This window comes from Haliotis rufescens, unplaced genomic scaffold, assembly GCF_023055435.1.
Source record: "Haliotis rufescens isolate VD_foot unplaced genomic scaffold, xgHalRufe1.0.p SCAF_25, whole genome shotgun sequence".
NCBI classification, from domain to species: Eukaryota; Metazoa; Mollusca; class Gastropoda; order Lepetellida; family Haliotidae; genus Haliotis; species Haliotis rufescens.
In genome coordinates, this window is record NW_025963946.1 from 8,365,383 (window position 1) to 8,386,876 (window position 21,494).

Genomic DNA, 21,494 nt, shown 5'->3' on the forward strand with positions numbered 1-21,494 from the left:
ATCACTACTCCGTGCTGGTCCCAAAACACCGTGAGCATGACCTTGCCTGCAGATGGTTGGACACGTGCCTTCTTTAGGGGTGGTGACTCCACATGCTTCCATTGCATTGACTGAACTTTAGTCTCAGGATCAAAGTGATGGACCCATGTTTCATCCTGTGTGATAAGTCTGTCAAACAAGTTTGCCTTTTTTTTTTGGCATATGTCGAAAAAGATCCTTTGAGCAATTGACTCGTTCCTGCTTTTGGAAAGGTGTGAGCAACCTGGGAATCCATCGTGCAGACACCTTATGCATGGTCAAATTTTCATGGATGATTTTTCCACAGACCCTACACTGATCTTGACATCTTGTGCTAACTGGCGAACAGTTATACGTCGGTCTGCCAAAATGGCGGTCTCCACTTGATGGATAGTGTCCTCATCAATGGCTGAATGGGGGCGACCAGGAATGGCAGCTGTTTCCACAGATGTCCGACCACACTTGAACTGGCGATGCCAGTGTTTCACAACGTCATATGATGGGGCATCTTCCCCATAAGTTGCTTTCATTTCATCAAAAGTTTCTTTTGGTGTGTGACCTTTCAAATATAAAAACCAAATCACTGCACGGTGTTCTACTGGCTCCATTGTCACACCCTACTCGATCATAACACCTGTAAAAGTGGTAAGATTAATAGTTCGGTGCTGCAAATTCAGACATAACCCATAGATACATGTATCATTACACACCATTTCAACCAAATATGATAACCCTAAGTGGTTTAGGGGAAATCTTTAATGAACACCCCTCGTATATACCTATACCACCACTACAGGGGGAATTTTTTATGCAAAAATGATGATGCGATTCAACGATCGTCATGAGATATTATTATATATTTATGTAAGCATTCTTCTAAATGTTGGTTTTGACACGGATTAATTGTTGTCTCCCCTGTTCTATGAACTTTTTTTCCTCGCCTTCGCTACTAATACTACTGGTCTTTGATCGAATCTCCTGCTTCATTGCATTATATTTGGTGAGTTCTGCCAACACTAAACGAAACACCTTCTCGGATATCTTACAATCAGCCATTGCTGTTGAAGTATGATCCTCAATGCTGTTCAACTTTGCTTCAGTGAGTATCCAAATATTATCATGTTTTAATGCTTTCTTTTGCAACTTACGAGAAATGAATTTTATTGCTATTCCTGCCAGTCCTGAGACTCCGGCGGCTATTTGCATGCCAAGTACGATAGGCGCGGCAATTATAGTTGATAATAAACCAACACCGGCTACACCGGGTCCCATGATAGCCGTTACAAGCGAGGTGTCAACTCTGTCGAGAGCATTCATGGCTCTGCGATACTTTTAATACAATCCAAGTCTCAACTCCCTCTCCTTCTCTATTCAATGTTTTATGTCACTTATTTGATGTAATCGAAATTCATTAACTTCATCGAGCGCTGGATATAAATCCATATTATTATTATATCATATAATAGTCTTTAATTGGTCTTGCTTAAATGTTTTGAGAGTATACATCAACCTTATCAAATGTATATTATACGGCATATCTTAGTAAGAGAAATTCTGTCACTTTTAATAATTTGGACCCCCTCAAGGTTTGCAACGGGTGATTCTCCAATATGAATAATACTGCAACGTTGACGTTAGTGTTTCTTTAGCCATGGTAATATTTCGAAGGCATCTTCCGGTGCATCTCCGAACAAGACTGCAATAATAAGCGTAGAAAGATTAGGTATTGCACTCAAGTTATCTTTAATATCATTGAATTCAGTAACCAAATTTAAACTAACATCTTTTACTGCCGGACGACTATATAACATATGACCTGGGTTTTCTGGCAGAGGAGAGACTAACACACTTTTTCGTTTTGACGAGTACGATGCCACTATTTTTTATCTTAGTTAAATTATGTGACTTACCCATCATCACATACGGTGGGGTAATGACGTTATTCAACAGCCACTCGATGTTTGCTTCAATCATAGTCCATTTATTATCATCGTTGCGAGTAAGATTATACGAAGTGTTTTTATGGAGTCTACTAACGTCAACATACCAAATCCTTCTGTGTCTCCTAGATCGGAAAGCACAATTGTATTACATTGTCTAAGGTTGTATTACATTGTCTAAGGTTATGCGTTCCAGGGCCTGATGAATCAACCATTATTTATAATATCTAGTGTTACACTCAAGTATCCTATATTTACAGGTAGGTGTTTTACATCTAATACAGACATTTTGAGGTCTGAAATAATACCACGCTTTAATTTTTTATATTGTAATGATGAGAAAAATTCTGTTCTACCGCTATTGTATTTTTCATCTTTCACTGGAATAGCTCTGAGTAGAGTTGAAGGACTTTCTAGTTGAATATTATCCGTCGTGCTTATCTGATCAAGATGGATGCACAACTCTTTATAGGGAACTAGATCAGGTAATGTGTATCCCTGTGCTGATGTCATGATTACTGTTATTTCTCCTCTCCATCCAAGTGTAATTGCTAAATTCGTTAAAAGCTTTACACCCTTTTTCCAGCGTTCAAAATCAGCATCCCATTCGACTCATTTTGTGTGAGACTAATTCCATTAGGCTTAAAAAATTCATCATTGAGTAAGCATACACTGTAATACCATCCGGTATAATAACGTATTTGTCAATAACATCGTTTTCACCTAATATAAATATCTCATTATTACCTCTTGCAGCATTGATATTGGTCCACTGTGGGTAATACGTTACATCACATAGGGCGACTTCAAGTTGACCATCCGAGTATGAAGCAGTCAATAGACTTACCATTTGTTATTCCCGGGATTGTGACATACATATTAAATATACAATGATACTATATCATAACTTAAATATGAAATCAACTTATATTACTAATCAGACGATTTTAGTAAGTGCCTCTTGTGCTAATTTTTACAGTATTTGGAACGTCAGTCAAAAATACAAAAAGGGTGATCAATCCCCTGACTTGGCACCCAAAGCATGGACTCAACCTGGGGACGAATGTTGTCCGGTGGCAGTTTACAAGTTATATCGGGATGTTCGCCCGCAAGACTTTTGCAATGATGTTCATTTTATAAAAGTTCATTTCATCTTGCACCCAACACACAGTTCAGGGTAAAATCTGAAAACACTTGGTTTAAATGCCAACCTGATGGCAGAAACAAGCTAGGCTCTCTCATGAAGACCATGGCATCCAGGGCTGGACTGTCCTCAGACAAAAGGTTGACGAACCACAAGGCTAGAAAACGAATGATCCCAACTTTATCCGACAATGGTGTCCCAGCGCATCAGATTATGCAAGTTTCTGGTCACAAGAACGTCCAGTGTATCAACAGCTATTCGACAATTAATGAATTAATGAATGTGACTCGTGCTTAAGCTCGGAACTTAGAACATTAATTCCACTCGTGACATATCTTCCGTAATCACTGGTACCTCTTGGAGTATTCTATAATTATTGTGTTTTCACTGTCAAGTTGTCGTGGAGCAAAACATTCAGTTTACGTTTTAGCTACTATCAAAAGAATAATGCATACTTATCGTTCTGAGATATTTGACAGTGTTATCATTCTGTTTTTGTGCTATAGAGCTGACGTTTGAGGCCATCGTACAACAATTATTATTGCAAATGTCCAAATAACTTTCTGTAAACGATATCTTCTTCTCTCAAAGAAAACACATAATTATATGGTAGTTGGTGAGTGTGGCAGACTGTCTCTGTAGTGTTTCTCTATATGGCAAGAACTGTGCAGACATCTTTAGTCTGACGTTTCTTTAAAATAAAATCACTTGATGCGGACATGGTCATGCGGTTTGTGACTGGTCTGGATTCCTCAAGAACTTAGCCATATCACAGTATTCCTTTGTTTGTTTGTTGTTTTTGTCACTCACAGCATTATTTCAGCTGTATGATGACGGTCTGTACATAATGGTCTGACATGAGCATTGATGCACGCATTTGGGATACACTGACATGCACCAACCAAGGCACCAGATCCCATTTGTCGCCTCACGACAAGGAGAGGTTGTTAAAGACCAATTCTAACATAGATCTTCAGCAACCTATGCTTGCCGTAAAAGAGGCGACTAAAGGAATCAGGTGGTCAGATTCGCTGACTGGGTTGATGCATGTCATCGTATCCCAATTGCGTGTATCGTTACATCCTTTACAATGAACGGCTCTGCGATTTGTGTTCTCTAATGTTCGAAACATTGAAGAAGAATATGGCTGACTAGATATCAACTATACTCCAACATATGAAGAAAGGAAAGGTTTCTAGTAACATTGTGAATCACCTAAATGCCTACTTTTTGCAAAATCCAATGTAAACTAATGCATTATTAGCCTGTTGTCTTCTACTGATAAACTGTATGGTTGTGTGTCCTAGACCCATCCATGGTAACACATCACTCAACAAAATCAGCTGAGTCTGCTTGTTTAAGAGAATCCTTTCAGTTATAGTGTATCAATATTTTCCTTAGTGTCGGCAGTTGAAGGTCTTCCTGATCTTGGATAATCTTTTAGTCCCTCTCCTCCCTCTCTTTAACTCTGCTTCCCGCTTCTTAACAGTGACAAAGGGTGGTGCATCATCCCCTGAAGTTGACACCATGTTGGTTAGAGAGAACCCTTTCAGTTGGAGAAACAGCGCGGTAACCACTTCTGTCCCTTCAACAGAGAATGCCAGGACACTCTGATGCCTGTACAAATGTTGCCTGGTGTTGTATTTGGTTCAAATGCCGAATGGAAAGTATTGTACTTAATACTACAAACTGTTACGGGTCTACTTTTCACAACCACCCATCATGTGGGGCATTATGTGAGATATGTCACCTGCACCACACTCTTTGATCAAACATTGAAGTGTCAACAACGTCTGTGAGAATATGTAGGTTAATCGATTAAACCTGCAAATGTAGAAACGCACTCATTAATAATTATTTTCTGTCTCGTTGTGTTAGCTCATATCACTAGTTCCCGGTTCGCCTCGATTATGTTTCTATGTTTGTCAATGTCCGTGCCCGTGGGTTTTGCTGAAGTAGTAAACGTCAAAGACCCAAGTGTATCAAGCCACCTTATGTATTTGGGATGAAAAACTACGGAATCTGGCTTGTTGGATGTGTTCTTTGATGTCAGATTTGCGGATGTAAATGTGTATTTGTTACTGATCAGAAAGCATTCAGTTGCAGTAAGTCCCAAAGATGTCCTGGGTCAAATCTCACGTAACAAGCTTTTCAACTTTGCAGCACACACTCACATTCGTTTTACAACTTTAGTTAAATGGACAGGTCATTTGAATTGCTGCAAGGAACACACAGCTTGCTTATTTTGGAACATACGGTTTGAACATTATTTCACTGAACAAACACGACACACAGACACATCTATATTTATTCAGGTAAACAGTTTCATATAATCTTAAGAGATAATCACACTTATAGATACTATATCAACATACGGTAACAATGTATAAAATATTCATCTAAATAAAACATTCCTTATGTATCTTAACTCTTAACACTACAAAACATACATCCGATCTGCAAATTACACTCAGTATGTACAATGGATACAGGATGTTTATTAAACCTCCTTTACAAAGAATTGCAAAGCCAAAAGACACACATTTTTCACAACTCAACTGTCACTAATCTGATCATGTTGTGAATAGTGTGGCTGATATATTAACAATATGATGGAGGTGGTTGATCAACGCCTCATGTTGTCATTTGTTAAAAACATATTAAACTCTCTATCTCTATGCTGTATTTATTATGGAAATGACATTACATAACGAGCATTCATCATATTCTTTAACGGTGAGAGTGAAAGTGGAAAACGCCTTCGACCAGCATCATTTCGAGCTGACATTACAAGCCAACACCAACTGACAATCCTGTTCAAAGTGACATAAACCAACCAAATTCACTCACACGCTATCCGACATTCTTGAAGCCAACATAAATATTATTTCAAACTCAAATTGACAACATACTACTTACTGTTAGAGCAGGACATGCTTAACCTTTTCCTGAAAGCTTAGTGTCGTCGCTGATATTTCAGTAATCCATTCACATTATTTTATAATTACCGCCGTCATATAGCTGGAATATTGCTGAATGCGGCGTTAAACAACAAAGAAAGAAAGAAACAAACAAAAAATCATTTAATTTTCACCACATTTTTGCCTGTTACCCCAAATGGAATCTGGCCCAGTAGATAATCGAGACTGTTAAAATATACAACATCAACGACCAAACAAACTATGTCTTAGTTGAAATATGAAACACATATTGCTTTGTCTAAAGATCATTGTTGGATTTCAGTACTGTTGGTGTTGTTGACTTTCAAGCAGGTGAGCTAAGTAGCCTAGTGTGTTCTTCTTATCGTGTCATATACTGAACCGCAAAAGAAACGTCACCATGGAAAGATATGTGAGAAACCTTACTTGTCCAAACACTGTAAACATACTTTGAGACATACTTCTCATGCTGAAACTCGTGATTGTGGCAACGTGCCAAATGAGGTATGTCGTGTGGTCTCAAGACTTGATTAATGTACCAAGCTGCTGTGACACCATTGCCTCTCCCTGGACCGATGTTCTGGAAGACCACAGGGCCGACCCTCTGTGCAGGACCAATTCCACCCAACATCATGATGCTCGGACCACCCCAGGAGTCTCTCTCAACAACACAAGCATCCGAATGACGTTTCCTACGCTAGACTCTCTCTCTCTGCCATCTGCTGTTGATCCTGACGTCGGGTGGTAGCCCTTGGCCTTCCACTACGTGGTCGGTCATCTGTAGTGGTCTGGTACCGTTGCTGGAATTTGTATATGGTCCTTACGTGGACTTGAAACTTGTCGGTTTGTCCAGCTTGCAATCGTCCAAGGGCTTGGTGTCGCTGATTTCTTGTCAATCTTGGCATGTGGTAGCAATTCAATAACGAATGAATGTTATCCGATCTGGGTGGATTTTTATAGGGCAAGAAATTGGGGAACACAGGTGCATTTCAACTTGCACAAAACTCACGTGCATCGGGTTACCATGGCCGTTGCCGTGATGCCTTTGGGCGATCGGTTTTGTTGTAATCTGCTTTATTTTTTATCATCAAATTACATTTTCCCGGACAAAGAAATGTCAAATTTTAGAAATTTTGACAAAAATTACCCAGATATTTAAATGACAACTTTTCATGCAATGTTACTTGGGGTGACGTTTCTTTTGCGTTTCAGTATATAACGTTAGAGGCAGGAAGTTTTCACAGAAAAACCTTCTTCCTTTGGGCACAGAAATTAATTTAGATATTTTAACAGGGTGAAGAAAAACCTCATTCTTGTTGTAATATTTTTCTATATGGTCCCTTTTCCCATCATACCATAAATACGTTCCCGGCATTCTGAACACATTATCCCACTTCTCTATACCTCCAAACACTGTGTGGAATATTATCTCAACAAATAGATTGAATTTTGAAAAATGTTCCATGAAATACAGGACATCATCTTTGTATTTATTAGGAACATAGGCAATATCTGAGCCACCCAAAAATAGTGAATCATTCTTTCCTGAATTTCGCGCAATCATTTGTTTGAAAATCTTATATTTATGTGCATCCAACAGTTTCAAAGCCACAAGAGCAGCCTGGTAGGTTTTTAAACCAACTTTAGGATTTTTAAACCATATCCAATTCGTTTTGTCAGACGGTTGCAAAACCAAAGACTTGACAAGCCAAAGTTTGTCTAAAGGAAGGGTATGAATGTTCCAAACATTAAGCAGTACGTCGTCACCAATGTACAAATATCCATCAACAGTATACTGCATTTTCATGGCTTGAATCAGACAGTTCTGGGCAAACCATCCACCACCAATATCAACCTCAATAAAGGTCACATTCTTGAGTAGAAGCTTAGTGTAGTTTTGAAATTGATCTTTGTTGGTTCCACAATAGACAATGTGTGGGAAGTGAAAGCTGTACATTGTCTCAAGAAACGCGAGGTTCTCATAGTGAGGGAAGTTGAAGACTACAATTAATAAGAGATTAGGATATGTTATGGTTCTTTTGAAAGCATTCAGATCTAACGTGCTAAACGAATGATTGCCACAATATGAAGCTATTTGACTAATGTGTGACACACCTTCAGGTGATACTTTATCTGTGGAATATATTAAAGGTGGTGTCTGTTCAGCTGCCCAGAAAGTGAGACTGACCTGTTGATTTGTCAGGCGTGTTTGGTTTGGCAACTTTGAATCTATCGTGACTTGAACACCGTTTTGAAGCGATCCAAATGGAATTCGTTCTGGTTCTTTGTATCCCAGAGCTTTGAGGTCCTTGATCCAGAGAGAAGTCAGGTCAGCGTCAGCTGCCTTCCAAAAGTTCTCATGTGCCATATCTATTGACAGCTTAGTCACACAGGCAAAGAATGTCTTATCTGGTTCACATGTCCACATGCGGAGAAAATCTACAAGACGTTCTGTTTGGAAATACAAATCCTTTTCCTTTACAGCATCCCCGAGGTAGGAATGGGAATTCCTTTTCTGAAAGGCATTTGGTGGAAAGAATCCTAAGTTTCCTCCCATCTCCCACAGGAGTCTCTGAGCCCAGTAGCCTCTCCAGATGTCACACACTCGGAACGTTGTTGTAGTTGGAATCAGTAGTGCCCATAATGCATCATACAGGAAAAGGGTATTCTGGGAATTAAAGGGTGAGAACACCCCAGCTGGGACAATTGCTGGTGGAGCTCGGTCATCAAAGGTCACATTGAGTTGAGAATGGGTTTGTTTTCGGGTTAATCTGAAAATGGCATCCATATCCGGGTCACCATTGACCACACCCTGTTGAATAGATGGGGTTTTCCAGTGATTCAATATATATTCCCTAGAGACATTCTCTCCAACAGAGCTAAGAGGGTAGCCTCTTGGCCACAATGTTGGTTGTCCAAAATGTCGGTATGGATTGAAAAGTGGTCCTCCTTTATACATCAGTCCCCACATTGTTCTTTCTTGGACGAAATTATTAAGTAAGTCTTGTGGTCGATTGTCATCATTAGTCTCGTATACGATTTGCGCCCCTTTAGAAATTGCATACAGATATCCTGCAGTTTTTCTTGTGTAGCTGTTTAGAGGAAGATAACCCACAGTCTCAAAAGGCAGTTTCTGTTGATCCTCTAAACTTAAATATATGCAGTTGGGGAATCTGTGGAGAAATTACCAACATTAGAATCATGTAAAACGTTCAACATCTGTTAAGATTTAAAGTTACAGTATCTTGAAGTATGGCTAAGAGGAAGAAAATGCTTACTCCCAATCTCTAGGTGTCTTCTTATCGCCAACCACAACCACTTTCCACCCAGTGATGTTGGCTAGGAACTGGACATCAGGAGTTGGGTAGGAGATAGTCGTGAGAACAATCCACCTCTCTCCCCTAATATGTTTGTACTTTTCTGCTCTGTCGTGGAGGTCAATATTGCTGTTTATGTTGCTGGAGACACTTGAAAGGGAAATATTTTATGAAAGTTTCCGATGGATGTACATATATCAATAGTTAGTAAAATATACATAATGCATAGATTATTATTCATCCCTATATTACCCGACAGAAATCAAGGATGTCTTTACTGGCACAGCTGAGTTTGGGTAGATATTAATCACGTGGTTCATAACAAACTGTATCTTCTCTTTTTTTAATACGAACCTAAATAACAAGTAACAACTTAATGGTGTATGGTGGCAAAGAGGGGCCATCGCTACATCGACTGTAGTGAGTGAGTGTGTATGGTTTTACGCCGCTTTTAGCAATATTCCAGCAAAATCACGGTGGAGGACACCAGAAATTGTCTTCACACATTGTACCCATGTCGGGAATCGAACCCGGGTCTTCGGCGTGACGAGCGAATGCTTTAACCACTAGGCTATCCGACTGCCCCACATCGTCTGTAGGTGAAAGTATGATACAAAAGTGTGATATCACTATACAATATTGCGATACAGCCACAAACGAAATAAGGATGACAAGCAGCGACAAAGCAAATAGAACAACTCAGCATGACATTGCTCTCAGCATTGCTATTCAAATATATTCTGCATATACACTGAGGACAAGGGGACAAGCTGCGATATAACTGGAATATTGTTTAAAGCGGCGTTAAACCCAACTCACTGAGGACAAATGTATTGACATCTATGAAACAAGTAACATTGTTTCTACAGTGAGTGAGTGAGCATCGGCATTATTTCAGCCATAAAGCGACGAGAACAGATATTCAAGGGTAAACCAATAGTGGCCAATACGATCGTCGAAAAACGACCTCGTCATGTTTTGACTGACAACCCGAGTAGGTATGACCGATTTTTGGTTTTAATTCTTGAAATATATTCCTACCTGGGTGTCCCACCTCTTTTGCATTAGATCCGAGTGTAACGGTTTGTCAAGAGCTGCTTTAGCTGCACAATCAGCTTTTGAGTTACCTGTTATGCCTACTTGACTTGGTAACCAGCAAAAGACGATGTTACATTGGCCAGTAGAAAGTTCATTGAACAGTTCTAAAATGTCTCTTATAATAGGGTGATATCATAAGGCACTTTTAAGTGCCTAAAGGCAAGGCAACGAATCAGAGAAGATGATGAAATGTTTAGATTGTTTTTGATGTTTGATGTAGGTCAAAGCTGTTAGGATAGCTTTGGCGTCAGCAGTAAAAAAAGACCTAGTATCTGGCATTCTTGAGGAGGAACTTCCTGTGTGAGAATTATATTTTCATCGTAATTGATTATATGATTCAACCAAAGGATTAGTTTCTGACTTTTTAAGCTGGGTTAGAGTGAGGTCTACTCTTGGTTTCACCATCTGCCAGGGAGAAGAAGACAGAAGTCGGGAAGGTGATGTAATATTAAGATCTTTTTTAGCTGCAGTGATGTGTGGTAGAATTCTGATTCCAAGTGGTGGAATCAAGTTGGACTGATTTCGAAGCATATTGTCTGCCGGATTTGATTTATTTGAATGCAATTTAGTAATGTATTGCAGTAAAAGTTTAATGCGGCGCTGTTCGATTGAAGGTTTATCAGGCTCCACACACAAACGGGAGAGGTCCTAAAACCTCCAAGACAGAGCCTTAGGTCTTGAGGATGTATTGTATCTAATTTTTCTAAATTACTTCTGCAAGCCCCACCATAGAAAATGGAAAGAGAGTCTAGTTTGGAGTGTATTTACGATCTGTACACGTGATGAAGGAGGGTTGTCTAATCCCCTCTCCACTCGGAATTTGAAACGACTTTTAACAAGTCGAGAGCCTTCAGGAATTTTGCCTTGAGATATTTGATGTGTGGCAAGAATGTGAGATGACGATCGAATATGAGGCCCATATGATCCTTGTGTGGTTTGTATTTAAGACAAAAGTGAATACAGTTTGTTTTGGATTTAGAACATTTGAAGCTGGTTTCGTTCGTGGTTTTGAATTTTGTTAAGACAGAGCTGTAGCTGTCACAAAAAGTGAATCATCAACGTTATTGTTTAATACTGTAGTGAGACTATTAATGTAATGCTGAAAAGTGTGACTGATAGTATGATGCCTCGAGGGATGCTGTGATCATGATCAAAATGATCAGACAGGGTAGAGCCCATTCGTACTTGAAATTGTCTATTGTTTAAAAATTGAGATTTGAACTGAGGTAATCTGCCCCTCAATCCAAATTCACGCAAATCGTTTAAAATACCACATTTCCACGTTGTATCATATGCCTATTCCAGATCGAAAAAGATTGATACAGTATGTTGTTTGTTGAAAATGGATTTTTTAGCAAATGATTCTAATCGCACCAAATGGTCAATGGTACTTCTGTTTCTTTGGAAACCACACTGGATGGCACTCAGAAGGTTATTGGTCTCCAAGTTGCAGGCTAATCGATTGTTGACCATTCACTCCATGGTTTTACAAACACAGTTAGTAAATTATATTGGACGGTAATTTGTTGGATCTGTACGAACCCGTCCAGGCTTTGGAACAGGAATAATAATGGCATTGTGTCACGAAGGAGGGAAATTTCCGGTTGTCCATATATCATCAAATATATTACGTAAAGTTTCCAAAAATGAACCAGGCAAGTGTTTCAGGAGCTGAAAATGGATGTTGTCGGCAACAGTGTCATTCATGAGATTGCCCTGGTGCAATATGTAATTCATGGCCGGGGTGAAAATGTTTAGTCCTCACCATTATCAGAGTTAAAATTAACTCTTTTCTTTACTTGCTGTTTTTAAAACCTCTGAAATTGAGGATTATAGTTTGATCATGAGGAATGATTTGCCAAAGTGTCACCAAGTTTGTTGGCAATTTCAGATTTCGTAGTTAAAAGTGTATTCCCATCTTTGAGATGGTGATCTCCAGATTTTGATTCTTTGCCCTTAATCTTTTGAATCATGTTCCAGACCTTGGACATGGGTGTGCGGGAATTGATTTTGGATACATAGTTCCTCCAGGTTTTGACGTTTGTTTTGTTTAAAGATAGGCTTTGGCGCCCATGATTCAAGTTGTGGACAGGTGGATGTCGGCAGAAATATTTCTCAGCTTTCTTACTTTTTTATCTAGCTTGTGTACAATCATTATCAAACCATGGTCTACGTTTATGAGGGTTTGCAGAGGACTTGGGAATGCTTTCGTCTCCAATAGCATTAAATATATCTGAAAAGGTTGTATTGGATCAGGAACATTCCTGAAACTGTCAGGGTTTAGTTTTTCAGTACATAGTGTTTGGAATAAAGACCAATTTGCCTTTGTAAAGTTCCACCTTGTTGAAGGTGGTTCGTCAGACGGATTGTTGTAAGCATTGTTGGAAAATGGCCAAAAAGGTCATCATGGACCGACCATTCGAATTCATTTGAAATATTTGTATCTGTCAGTGAAAGATCTAGGGCAGAGTATGTGCCAAAGGAGTTATAGACCTCTACTGGGACCTCTAAAGGAGATGTGGCCTTTTGTGTTTGCAGATGTTCCTTTTGCTGCTTCTTTTTCAATAATTCATTTTGCTTGTTTGTAAGTTTGACAATTTCTGGTTCAGACTCTGTTACTGGTTTTGGAGTCTGCGACTCGACGTTTTTGACGGATTTTTTTGTTTTGGGGTTGTCACAGCTGGGATTTGGAGTGAAGCGGTTGGAAGTGGCTGGACAGACTTGGCCCATGTCAGATCAGTCTGGCAGTCGATAGAGGCAGTGGTGACAGAAGGAGGAGAGAGACATTAGCAGAGTAAGAGATAGAAGAAGAGTTTGCAGTAGAACCTTCAACCTTCTTCTTTGCGTCATAGTAGGTGAGGTTTTGTTCAGACTTGATTTTCATGAATTAATGTTGCCACACAAGGCAGGATTTGGAAGATGTCATATGATTCCCACCACAGTTTGAACACTTCACATCCTTCCTACAGACAGTGGCCTCGTGTTTGTCACTGCAGCGGTAGCAAACAGCAGAGTCAAGGCAGAACTTGGATCCATGGCCAAACGCTTGGCGGGTGTGGCACTGGAGCGGATTGGGGATATACACCTCCACCCCAATGCTACAGTAACCGAATGTGGAATATTTGAACAAGCGAAAGTGAAGAGGTAGGTGTTGGTCGGTTCAAGAACACCATTCTTCTTGACAGTTTTTTTTATGTATATGTTTGTTTGTTGTTTAACGCCGCACTCAGCATTATTCCAGCTATATAACGGCGGTCTGTAAATAATCGGACCAGACAATCCAGTGATTGATATAATGAACATCGATCCACGCAATTGGGATACGATGGCATGAATCTCTTGACAGTAAACACTGACTGTTGGACAAGTCCTTTTACAACTTGTTCTTCGTTCATGTCGGACAGGCAGCGTGCTCTGCAACGGACAATGCCCTTACATGGGTTCAGTGTCTTGTGCTCAGAAACAGCAACCTTGATGTTGACAAACTCATTTAAGCTGAATTGATTGACTGATTGCTGTTTCTTTGCACACTCTACGAGGAGAGAATCGGGACAAAGTTCTCCGCAGATATACGAGGTATTGTCAGAATGTATGTGTCTTCCTTTTGAACCAGGGAAGTCATCTCGAAAGAAAAATAATTCTGCACCCCTTTTTCCCAACCACCATGGAGTGTCAACAAGGACAGTCTTATGCTGCAGCGGATGTCCAAGCTGCAAAGACCGAGGATAAAGGGGTGGTATTCTCCAGCAAATTAGACACGAAGAGCTATAACTATCTACCAAATTAAAGGTCAGGCTGGTTCGGCCCATGACAATCAATTGGAGACGTACAGAATTCGGAGGTCAGCATTTCAAGATTGGCCCATGAGCCATAGGGTATAGGGCTCTAAGCAAGTTTGATAGATTGAGACATATGTAAGACATTTTGAATAGATTTATTTTTAAATACAAAATGTTTGTTTAAAATATTGTATACACAGGGCATGACATGAACAGCCAATTGATAGAATCGGGCCCATTCTACCGCCCGTCTAGGCAAAGTTAGGGTCGAAGTGGTGTGTTGGACTAAGGAGCACTATTTCCGACTCTATCGCCCTCAACCATCAGACTCCCTTCCTCTGCCGACACAGGGTCGCAGCCCACGGCAAACAGGCTGCCCGATTCGGTGGCCTTTTACGACCAGCAACGGGGTGCTGAGGACACAGTCTTATTTATCTTCCCCAGGTCCCCACGGGGAGTTATATAACACCCCGTTATTATCTAATAACACATTTGTTTCAGTCAGTACAAAGAACAGATACGTGTTTCGGTCGTAATTTGTTACTTCACCAACACTATTCATGCATATTGTGACCTTTTTATTATTTTTTGATACTTTAAGCTAATCCATGAAACTCAGGATATAATTTGGAAATCACCTGTAACAGTAGGTCTTAATCGTTTGCATAAAGGTTTCTGAAATAGTAACTGTGTCATTTTATAAAAACTCAATTCATATATATGATGTTACTATACAGTCTTAGTTCTATTGTCTTTCTGTTAAAAATATGTCACTGGTTTAATAGTTTGGGTGTGCGCCGCATACACAAGATGTGTACCGATAACGCTAATCTTTCTAGATCTGTTTGATCCCAGATCACTGCCACTACATATGTCTCGGATGTAACAGCTGTATGTGACTTATTTTTGCGAATCCCTGGTGACATCACTGCTTATCAGTCATCCATTAAAATGAGTGAGTGAGTTAAGATTTAGCGTCCCATCGGCAGTATTTCGGCCACATCGTGACGAGAAGTTCAATAATATTACATAGATTTAGACTAAATAAAAAGCTGTCAACGATGGACAGTACAATAACTAGAATATCACAGATTAGATTTAAAACTAGTTTAGAATATATAAAAGCCATAAGTATCAGTGAACAACACAATATAAAAATGGGCTTCAGATCGTCAGTAACTAAAGGGAGATCACCATACCAGGGACCATGGGGACTTACAGTGCCTTTGCTTCCTGCATGGACACCGTCAGGATTTATACCTCATACCTCACCGTCTTCTGTCTTCTCCTCCCTGGCAGATGGTGAAGCCAGAAGTAGACCTCACTCTAACCAATCTAAAAAGGTCGGATACCAATCCTTTGGTATATCAACAATCATATAACCAATTACGCTCCAAATGTAATTCCCACAGATCCATTTTTACAGACGGGTCCAAGGATGGTGGCAAAGTTGCAAGTGCCACCATCATTGGATCCAGAACTGTCTCCTCAAGAATACCAGATATTAGTTCAATTTTTACTGCTGAGGCCAAAGCTATCTTTACAGCTTTGACCTATATCAAACATCAAAACCAATCTAAAAATTTCATCATTTTCTCCGATTCATTATCATGCCTTAAAAGTGTCTCCTCAAATCATCCTATAATCCTTGACATTTTAGAACTCTATAATGATCTTTCTACTGGCCAATGTGACATCGTCTTTTGCTGGTTACCAAGTCATGTAGGCATAACAGGTAACTCAAAAGCCGATACTACAGCTAAAGCAGCTCTTGACAAACCGTTATCTCCACTTCTTATCCCGTACAGAGATTTCAAACCAACCATCAAATCTTATACTCGGATCTCATGCAAAAGAGGTGGGACACCCAAGTAGGAAGCAATAAACTACACGAATTGAAACCAACAATCGGTCATACCTACTTGGGTTGTCAGTCAAGACATGACGAGGTCGTTTTACGACAATGTCGTATTGGCCACAGTCGGCTTACACACGAATATCTGCTTAAGACAGATTAGGACGAATCTCCTAAGTGAATGCCTTGTGATGAGAGGTTCACCGTCAAGCATATATTGCTTGACTGTGTGGACTTTGCAATCGCAAGGGATTCACATTATCAAAGTGTAAATCTAAAAGATCTCTTTTCCCGTGTCAGCGGGCATCTCATCATAAATTACTTGAAAGAAATTGGTCTGTATAATAAATTATAAATATGTATGTAAATAACTAAATACTTGTTTTTAAATTTGGTGTGATGCTATTAGCAACTGACATTATTAAAGGCTCTGTCCATGAGGTTAACGTAGCGTAAAAATATTGCCCCCCTGTGTGACACTTAATCCTATAGTAATGGATGTAACTATCATCAACCAGTGTTTTAAGCCAACTCATTGATGAGTATTTTTTAATATTGGCTAGTATTGTGCACAACCACCAGTGACTAAAGTGGTGACGTAAATCCTGCTGGGGTATCATGCAGGAAGCAGAGGTACTGTAAGTCCCAATGATCCCCAGCGAGGTGGTCTAGCTGTGGTTACTGGTGGTCTATAGCCCGTGTTTTAAACTGTATTAATGATATTGTTATGCTCCAATATGTTTCATCAATTGTTTTTAAATAAAGTATGCTCCAATATGTTTCATAAATTGTTTTTAAATATGACATTGCATAAATAACTAAATTGTGTATATATTAGCTTGGTCTCGTCGCTATATGGCTGAAATAATGCCGATGCGACGTTAAGTTGTAACTCACTCACTCACTCACTCAATATATCATCCCTTCAGTCACTGCAGTCTGGTTTGCATAAAAATACTTCGAATGATTTGGGACTTACATACCCTCTTTGGGGGGACAATAATTTTACGCTACTTCAACCCCGCTCGAGGGTACAGCCACTCACAATCTAAGTTATTAATTAGCACTACCAATTTATAAAATAATACATTCAGTACATCAAAATTTATGGACAAGTTCTATTTCTTTTTAAAGCATAATATTAGATGAGAATTAACATCATTAAAAAGGTTAAATGTTTTGACACTGAAATATTTATCCCTTGTGATGGAAAAATCAATGCAGTCAAGCAGGACATGCTTGACCGTGAATCTTTCATCGCTTCTACAGCTATAAGAATGAATTAATGTACTATTGTATAACATTGTTGGAATTCAAACAGCTATAACTAACAGAAGTTACATCTCTGAGCCTTTTATTCCTTTTATAAATACTTTTGTTTTTTCATAATCATAATGATTTTACCAAATATCATCTCATCACATGTAGAAACATTCATGCCAAAGTGTATCTTCCTCAGTTTGCCATTTACATTGAAGATATTTAAGTTTAAGTACATTACAATGCATTTGAGCAGATATGGCTGAAAAGTGGCCATAAAAAGATTGTTCAAAGTAGATGGTGTGGCGGCCATATTGAAAGTCGGATTTGCACCTCATAAACAAATTTGGAATTCCGGGTAACAACATAGGTTCCCAGCAACCTATGCTTGTTGTAAAAGGTGATTAAATGGATTGGGTGGTAAGGTTATATGATTTGTTTTGAAATTTGATGTTGTCCCACTGTAGACTAGATATGTTTTATTTATACATTTGAAACCTCGCGGTAAAGTTACAGTGGGACATCGAATTTCAAAACACATTAGGTATACCTCCATTCTTCAATGACGGCATGAGCCATTTGAAACGGGTGCTCTTGACTTTTTCAAAATGAAATTGACAAAAAACCCTCCAAACTGAGTCCAATGATATGTTTCAGTTACATATTTGCTCTGTTTGGACTAACCAAGTCATTTTTGGCATATTGACGCGACACGTCATTTTTGATAATCAACGTGAAAAGTCATTTCATGGAAATCAAACATTCAAACATGTAAGGGTAATATTGAAAATAATGTAAATAATGCTGAACGAATTTATTGCTACAACAAACTTTATACAACATTCGTGTTACGTGTTAACTCTTAATGTAAACAAATTTACAGTAACAACCGCAACCCTTATTGTAAAAAAATATTTTTTTACATTAAGGGTCAATATTGTGGGTATCGCCCTTTAATGTAAAATATATGCTTATAAACAAAGTTTGATTGGAAATATAAGATACCTTTTTGCTATCTTCACGTTTTTTATTGTTTTTGCTCGGTTTCTTGTAATTATTCGTAGTAAGCTGCCGTCAGGGTCGAAGGTTATGCAAAAGCATACTGCAGTGAGTGAGTCAGGTTTAATGCCGCTTTTAACATTATTACAGCTATATCACGGCACGTCAACATAATGTTGGAGGAAAGCCTGAAGACATTCAGGTCTCAGACGTTTACCACGGGTATGGTGCTGACAAACCTAGAAACATAATCGGGGCAAAGCGGGATTCGAACACACAATCATAGGTTTCTGGCGTGCCCAAGGGACGAATCGTGGCGCCTTAAACGGCTGGGCCACCCGTACCCCCCTCTTACATTGCAAGGAAGATTTCACCAACAAACTGTCCGACATTAGCTTTGTTTCTTTGTATCTAAACATGACATTGTGTGTTGCTTTATATGAAACATAGTCAATAGAAAATAACTTTGGTGACATTTTTCCAGAATATAAACCTTTTTGTTTACCAGGCACAAAAAGGTCCCAGTTCGGGAGGTATTCGGGAGGAATACTTATGATAAATTATCAACTGGTAAGATATGTTATTAATGTTCGATACAAAGAACATGTTGTTACTATTCTGTTGGATAAATGTATGTTTGGTTTCAGTGGAAATATATTATGTGTGTTTGCATATATCCAATCGGAAAGTTTCATATTTTCTACTCCTTTTTGCGGATGACCATATTGTGTTTGGCAATACTGTCAACAACTTACAAATGAAGTTGAATATCTGGCGTGATTAAAAATGGCGACGGCCAGTCAGGACGATCTGATCGATAATCACGATCTATATTGTGATAAAACAGGTCTTACATCGCGAAATGCATCAAATCACGTGGGCACTTTGATAAAAACATGAACGATTTGGAAAATATATGTTGACAACGAGTTGGCGGTGCACATGCTTTGCAAATCATGGTACATGGTTATACCAGAAGACGTTAAAAGATGGTAGCTGTTGTTACCCTGCCTGGTGCTCGGCATTAAGAGGCTTAAACAAGGACTGATCGGCTCGGAGTCAGTAAAATGTGTCTGAGTGGGTCATTCATGTTAAACTGCGGCATGGTAGTACTATAAAATCGGCATTGATATGTTTCGAACCGTATTTCTGACATTTTATTTTGAACTATGGGCATTTTAATGTTGAACTTTTATAATATTTGTTACATTAATAACTACCTGTGACCCCTTTTCGAAATGTCTAAGAGTATACTCCAGAGTATGCTTGACTCGATACGGTACTTGGGAAACCGACGGTGTGGTTGTGTTTAACCATAACATCATTGCATTTGGAATTCTTTAACATTTGGGTTTTACTATCGACACTAATGCAGTTATAGTGCATCATCAGTGTTACACATATTTTAATTACTAGTAATTAGATATGAATGGATGAAGGTTCTTTCTGTGTATCATTGCGAAGTAAGGAGAAATGGGGACACCAATGGGACAGTTACATTTGAGTGAAAACATGTGCAACAATCGACAGAATATGCGACACAGTCTGGCAAATCCAGTTTAGTCGGGTTTTACGACAAGCATGATGTATCTGTTTTGAAATCGAAACCCCACACGACTGTCTGCAAATTTATAACGTCAGTAAAAATAACAAATTAAGAACTGATAAACATGTGCTGGCAGTTTTTGTTAACACAGACTTGGTGTCATTGCCTTAAAATCTGGTCAGTTGTTTTCCATATTAGTATCAAAAACATTTTAAACACTTACTTTGGATAATTGCGAAGCATCTTTAAGAACAGTGTAGATGGCCAGCTAACATTGATGACGATTACAAACAAACATCCAACACTGAGAAGTATCAGATACACCAACAGTTTCTTCGAAAACATTTTTGTTAGACGTTTTGTCAGTCGATGTTCATCCTGTAGCTACTAAATGTATAAAGAACATGCATCGACGTGCTGACTGCCACCAAACTGTGTCACTTTTTACCACGAGTATTGTCACGTGAAAGGAGAATATCAATCAATCAATCCAGAGTACGCTTGGTGTGCGGGTAATGTCACGTGGCTCACTTCATTCACACATGGGCATGTATGTGAACATATACGCGTAAAAGGCTGTATGAAGCCGATATATGAAGAACAGTTCTATATCGCAGCTCCGAGAGTACCACTGAAACACAGTAGATCCGGTACACGAATATGAAGGCTTGTACTTGGTTAACGTCAACGCCAGAGACGAATCATTCTCGATGATGTTCCGAAACAGTTTCCGTTGTTTTTCAGCTTTGAGTAAATGAGTTTATTGATGTCAAAAGTACACATCAAACTAATGTCTAGGTTTAGTGCTTGGGTAAATGACTTGTCTGATATTTAAAAGTCAATGGAAATGACACATGAAGTTGTGTTAAAAGCCAAACCAAGATTAATACACACACACACACGCAAAATGACACGAAAATTGTTTAACATTTTGGTTTTACTGTCGCCACTATCGATGTTATAGTACGTCATCAGTGTTACAAATATTTTAATTAATTAGAATGCGTGAAGGTTCTTTATGTGTATCAATGTTGGTTTCCGCAATCGCGTCTGCATCAAACAAACTAATCTCTGAAGGCGATGTAAGGAGAAATGAGGACAGAACCTCTATCAACTACACCAATGGGATGGGTACCTTTGAGAGAAATTAGTGTGTGGCTGCTTCGTGTGTGTGTGTGTGTGTGTGTGTGTGTGTGTGTGTGTGTGTGTGTGTGTGTGTGTGTGTGTGTGTGTGTGTGTGTGTGTGTGTGTGTGTGTGTGTGTGTGTGTGTGTGTGTGTGTGCGTGCGCGCGCGCGTGTGCGTGCGTGTGTGTGTGCGTGTGTGTGTGTGTGCTAGTCCGGACGAATGACGATTTTATAGAGCAACTGAGATACCATGACGCAATTTAACATGAATACCCTCCGCAGACACAATAAACTGATTCCCAGCCGACCTGTCCTTGCTTTAGCCCCTTAATGCCGAGCGCCAGACAGGGTAACAACAAGTACCATCTTTTAATGTCTTTGAGTGTGACGCAGCCTGGGATCGGACCGAAGGTCTTCCGCTGTTTGGCGGACGCTCCACCACCAGACCACAGAGGCGATCCTCCGATGATGTGA

General features: G+C 39.3%; 1 protein-coding gene across 1 annotated transcript; it reads right to left on the reverse strand.

The window, feature by feature from the left end:
• Positions 1–7,193: 7,193 nt before the first annotated feature.
• LOC124141398 (probable glycosyltransferase STELLO1) lies at positions 7,194–20,270 on the reverse strand. The gene is made up of 3 exons (XM_046509404.2): positions 20,119–20,270; positions 9,320–9,508; positions 7,194–9,214 (listed from the first exon to the last, which is right to left on the reverse strand). The coding sequence occupies exons 1-3, from the start codon at positions 20,238–20,240 to the stop codon at positions 7,222–7,224; spliced, it is 2,304 nt and encodes a 767-aa protein (XP_046365360.2). The 5' UTR covers positions 20,241–20,270; the 3' UTR covers positions 7,194–7,221.
• Between the last annotated feature and the right edge of the window lie 1,224 nt (positions 20,271–21,494).

Bases quoted from the DNA above. Each gene is read 5' to 3' on its own strand.
- LOC124141398 (XM_046509404.2), bottom strand. From the start codon at position 20,240: ATGTTTTCGAAGAAACTGTTGGTGTATCTGATACTTCTCAGTGTTGGA. The intron at 9,509-20,118 runs GTAAGTGTTTAA...TTCCCTTTCAAG, and splicing joins ATGCTTCGCAATTATCCAAA to TGTCTCCAGCAACATAAACA. The intron at 9,215-9,319 runs GTAAGCATTTTC...ATTTCTCCACAG, and splicing joins AAGACACCTAGAGATTGGGA to ATTCCCCAACTGCATATATT.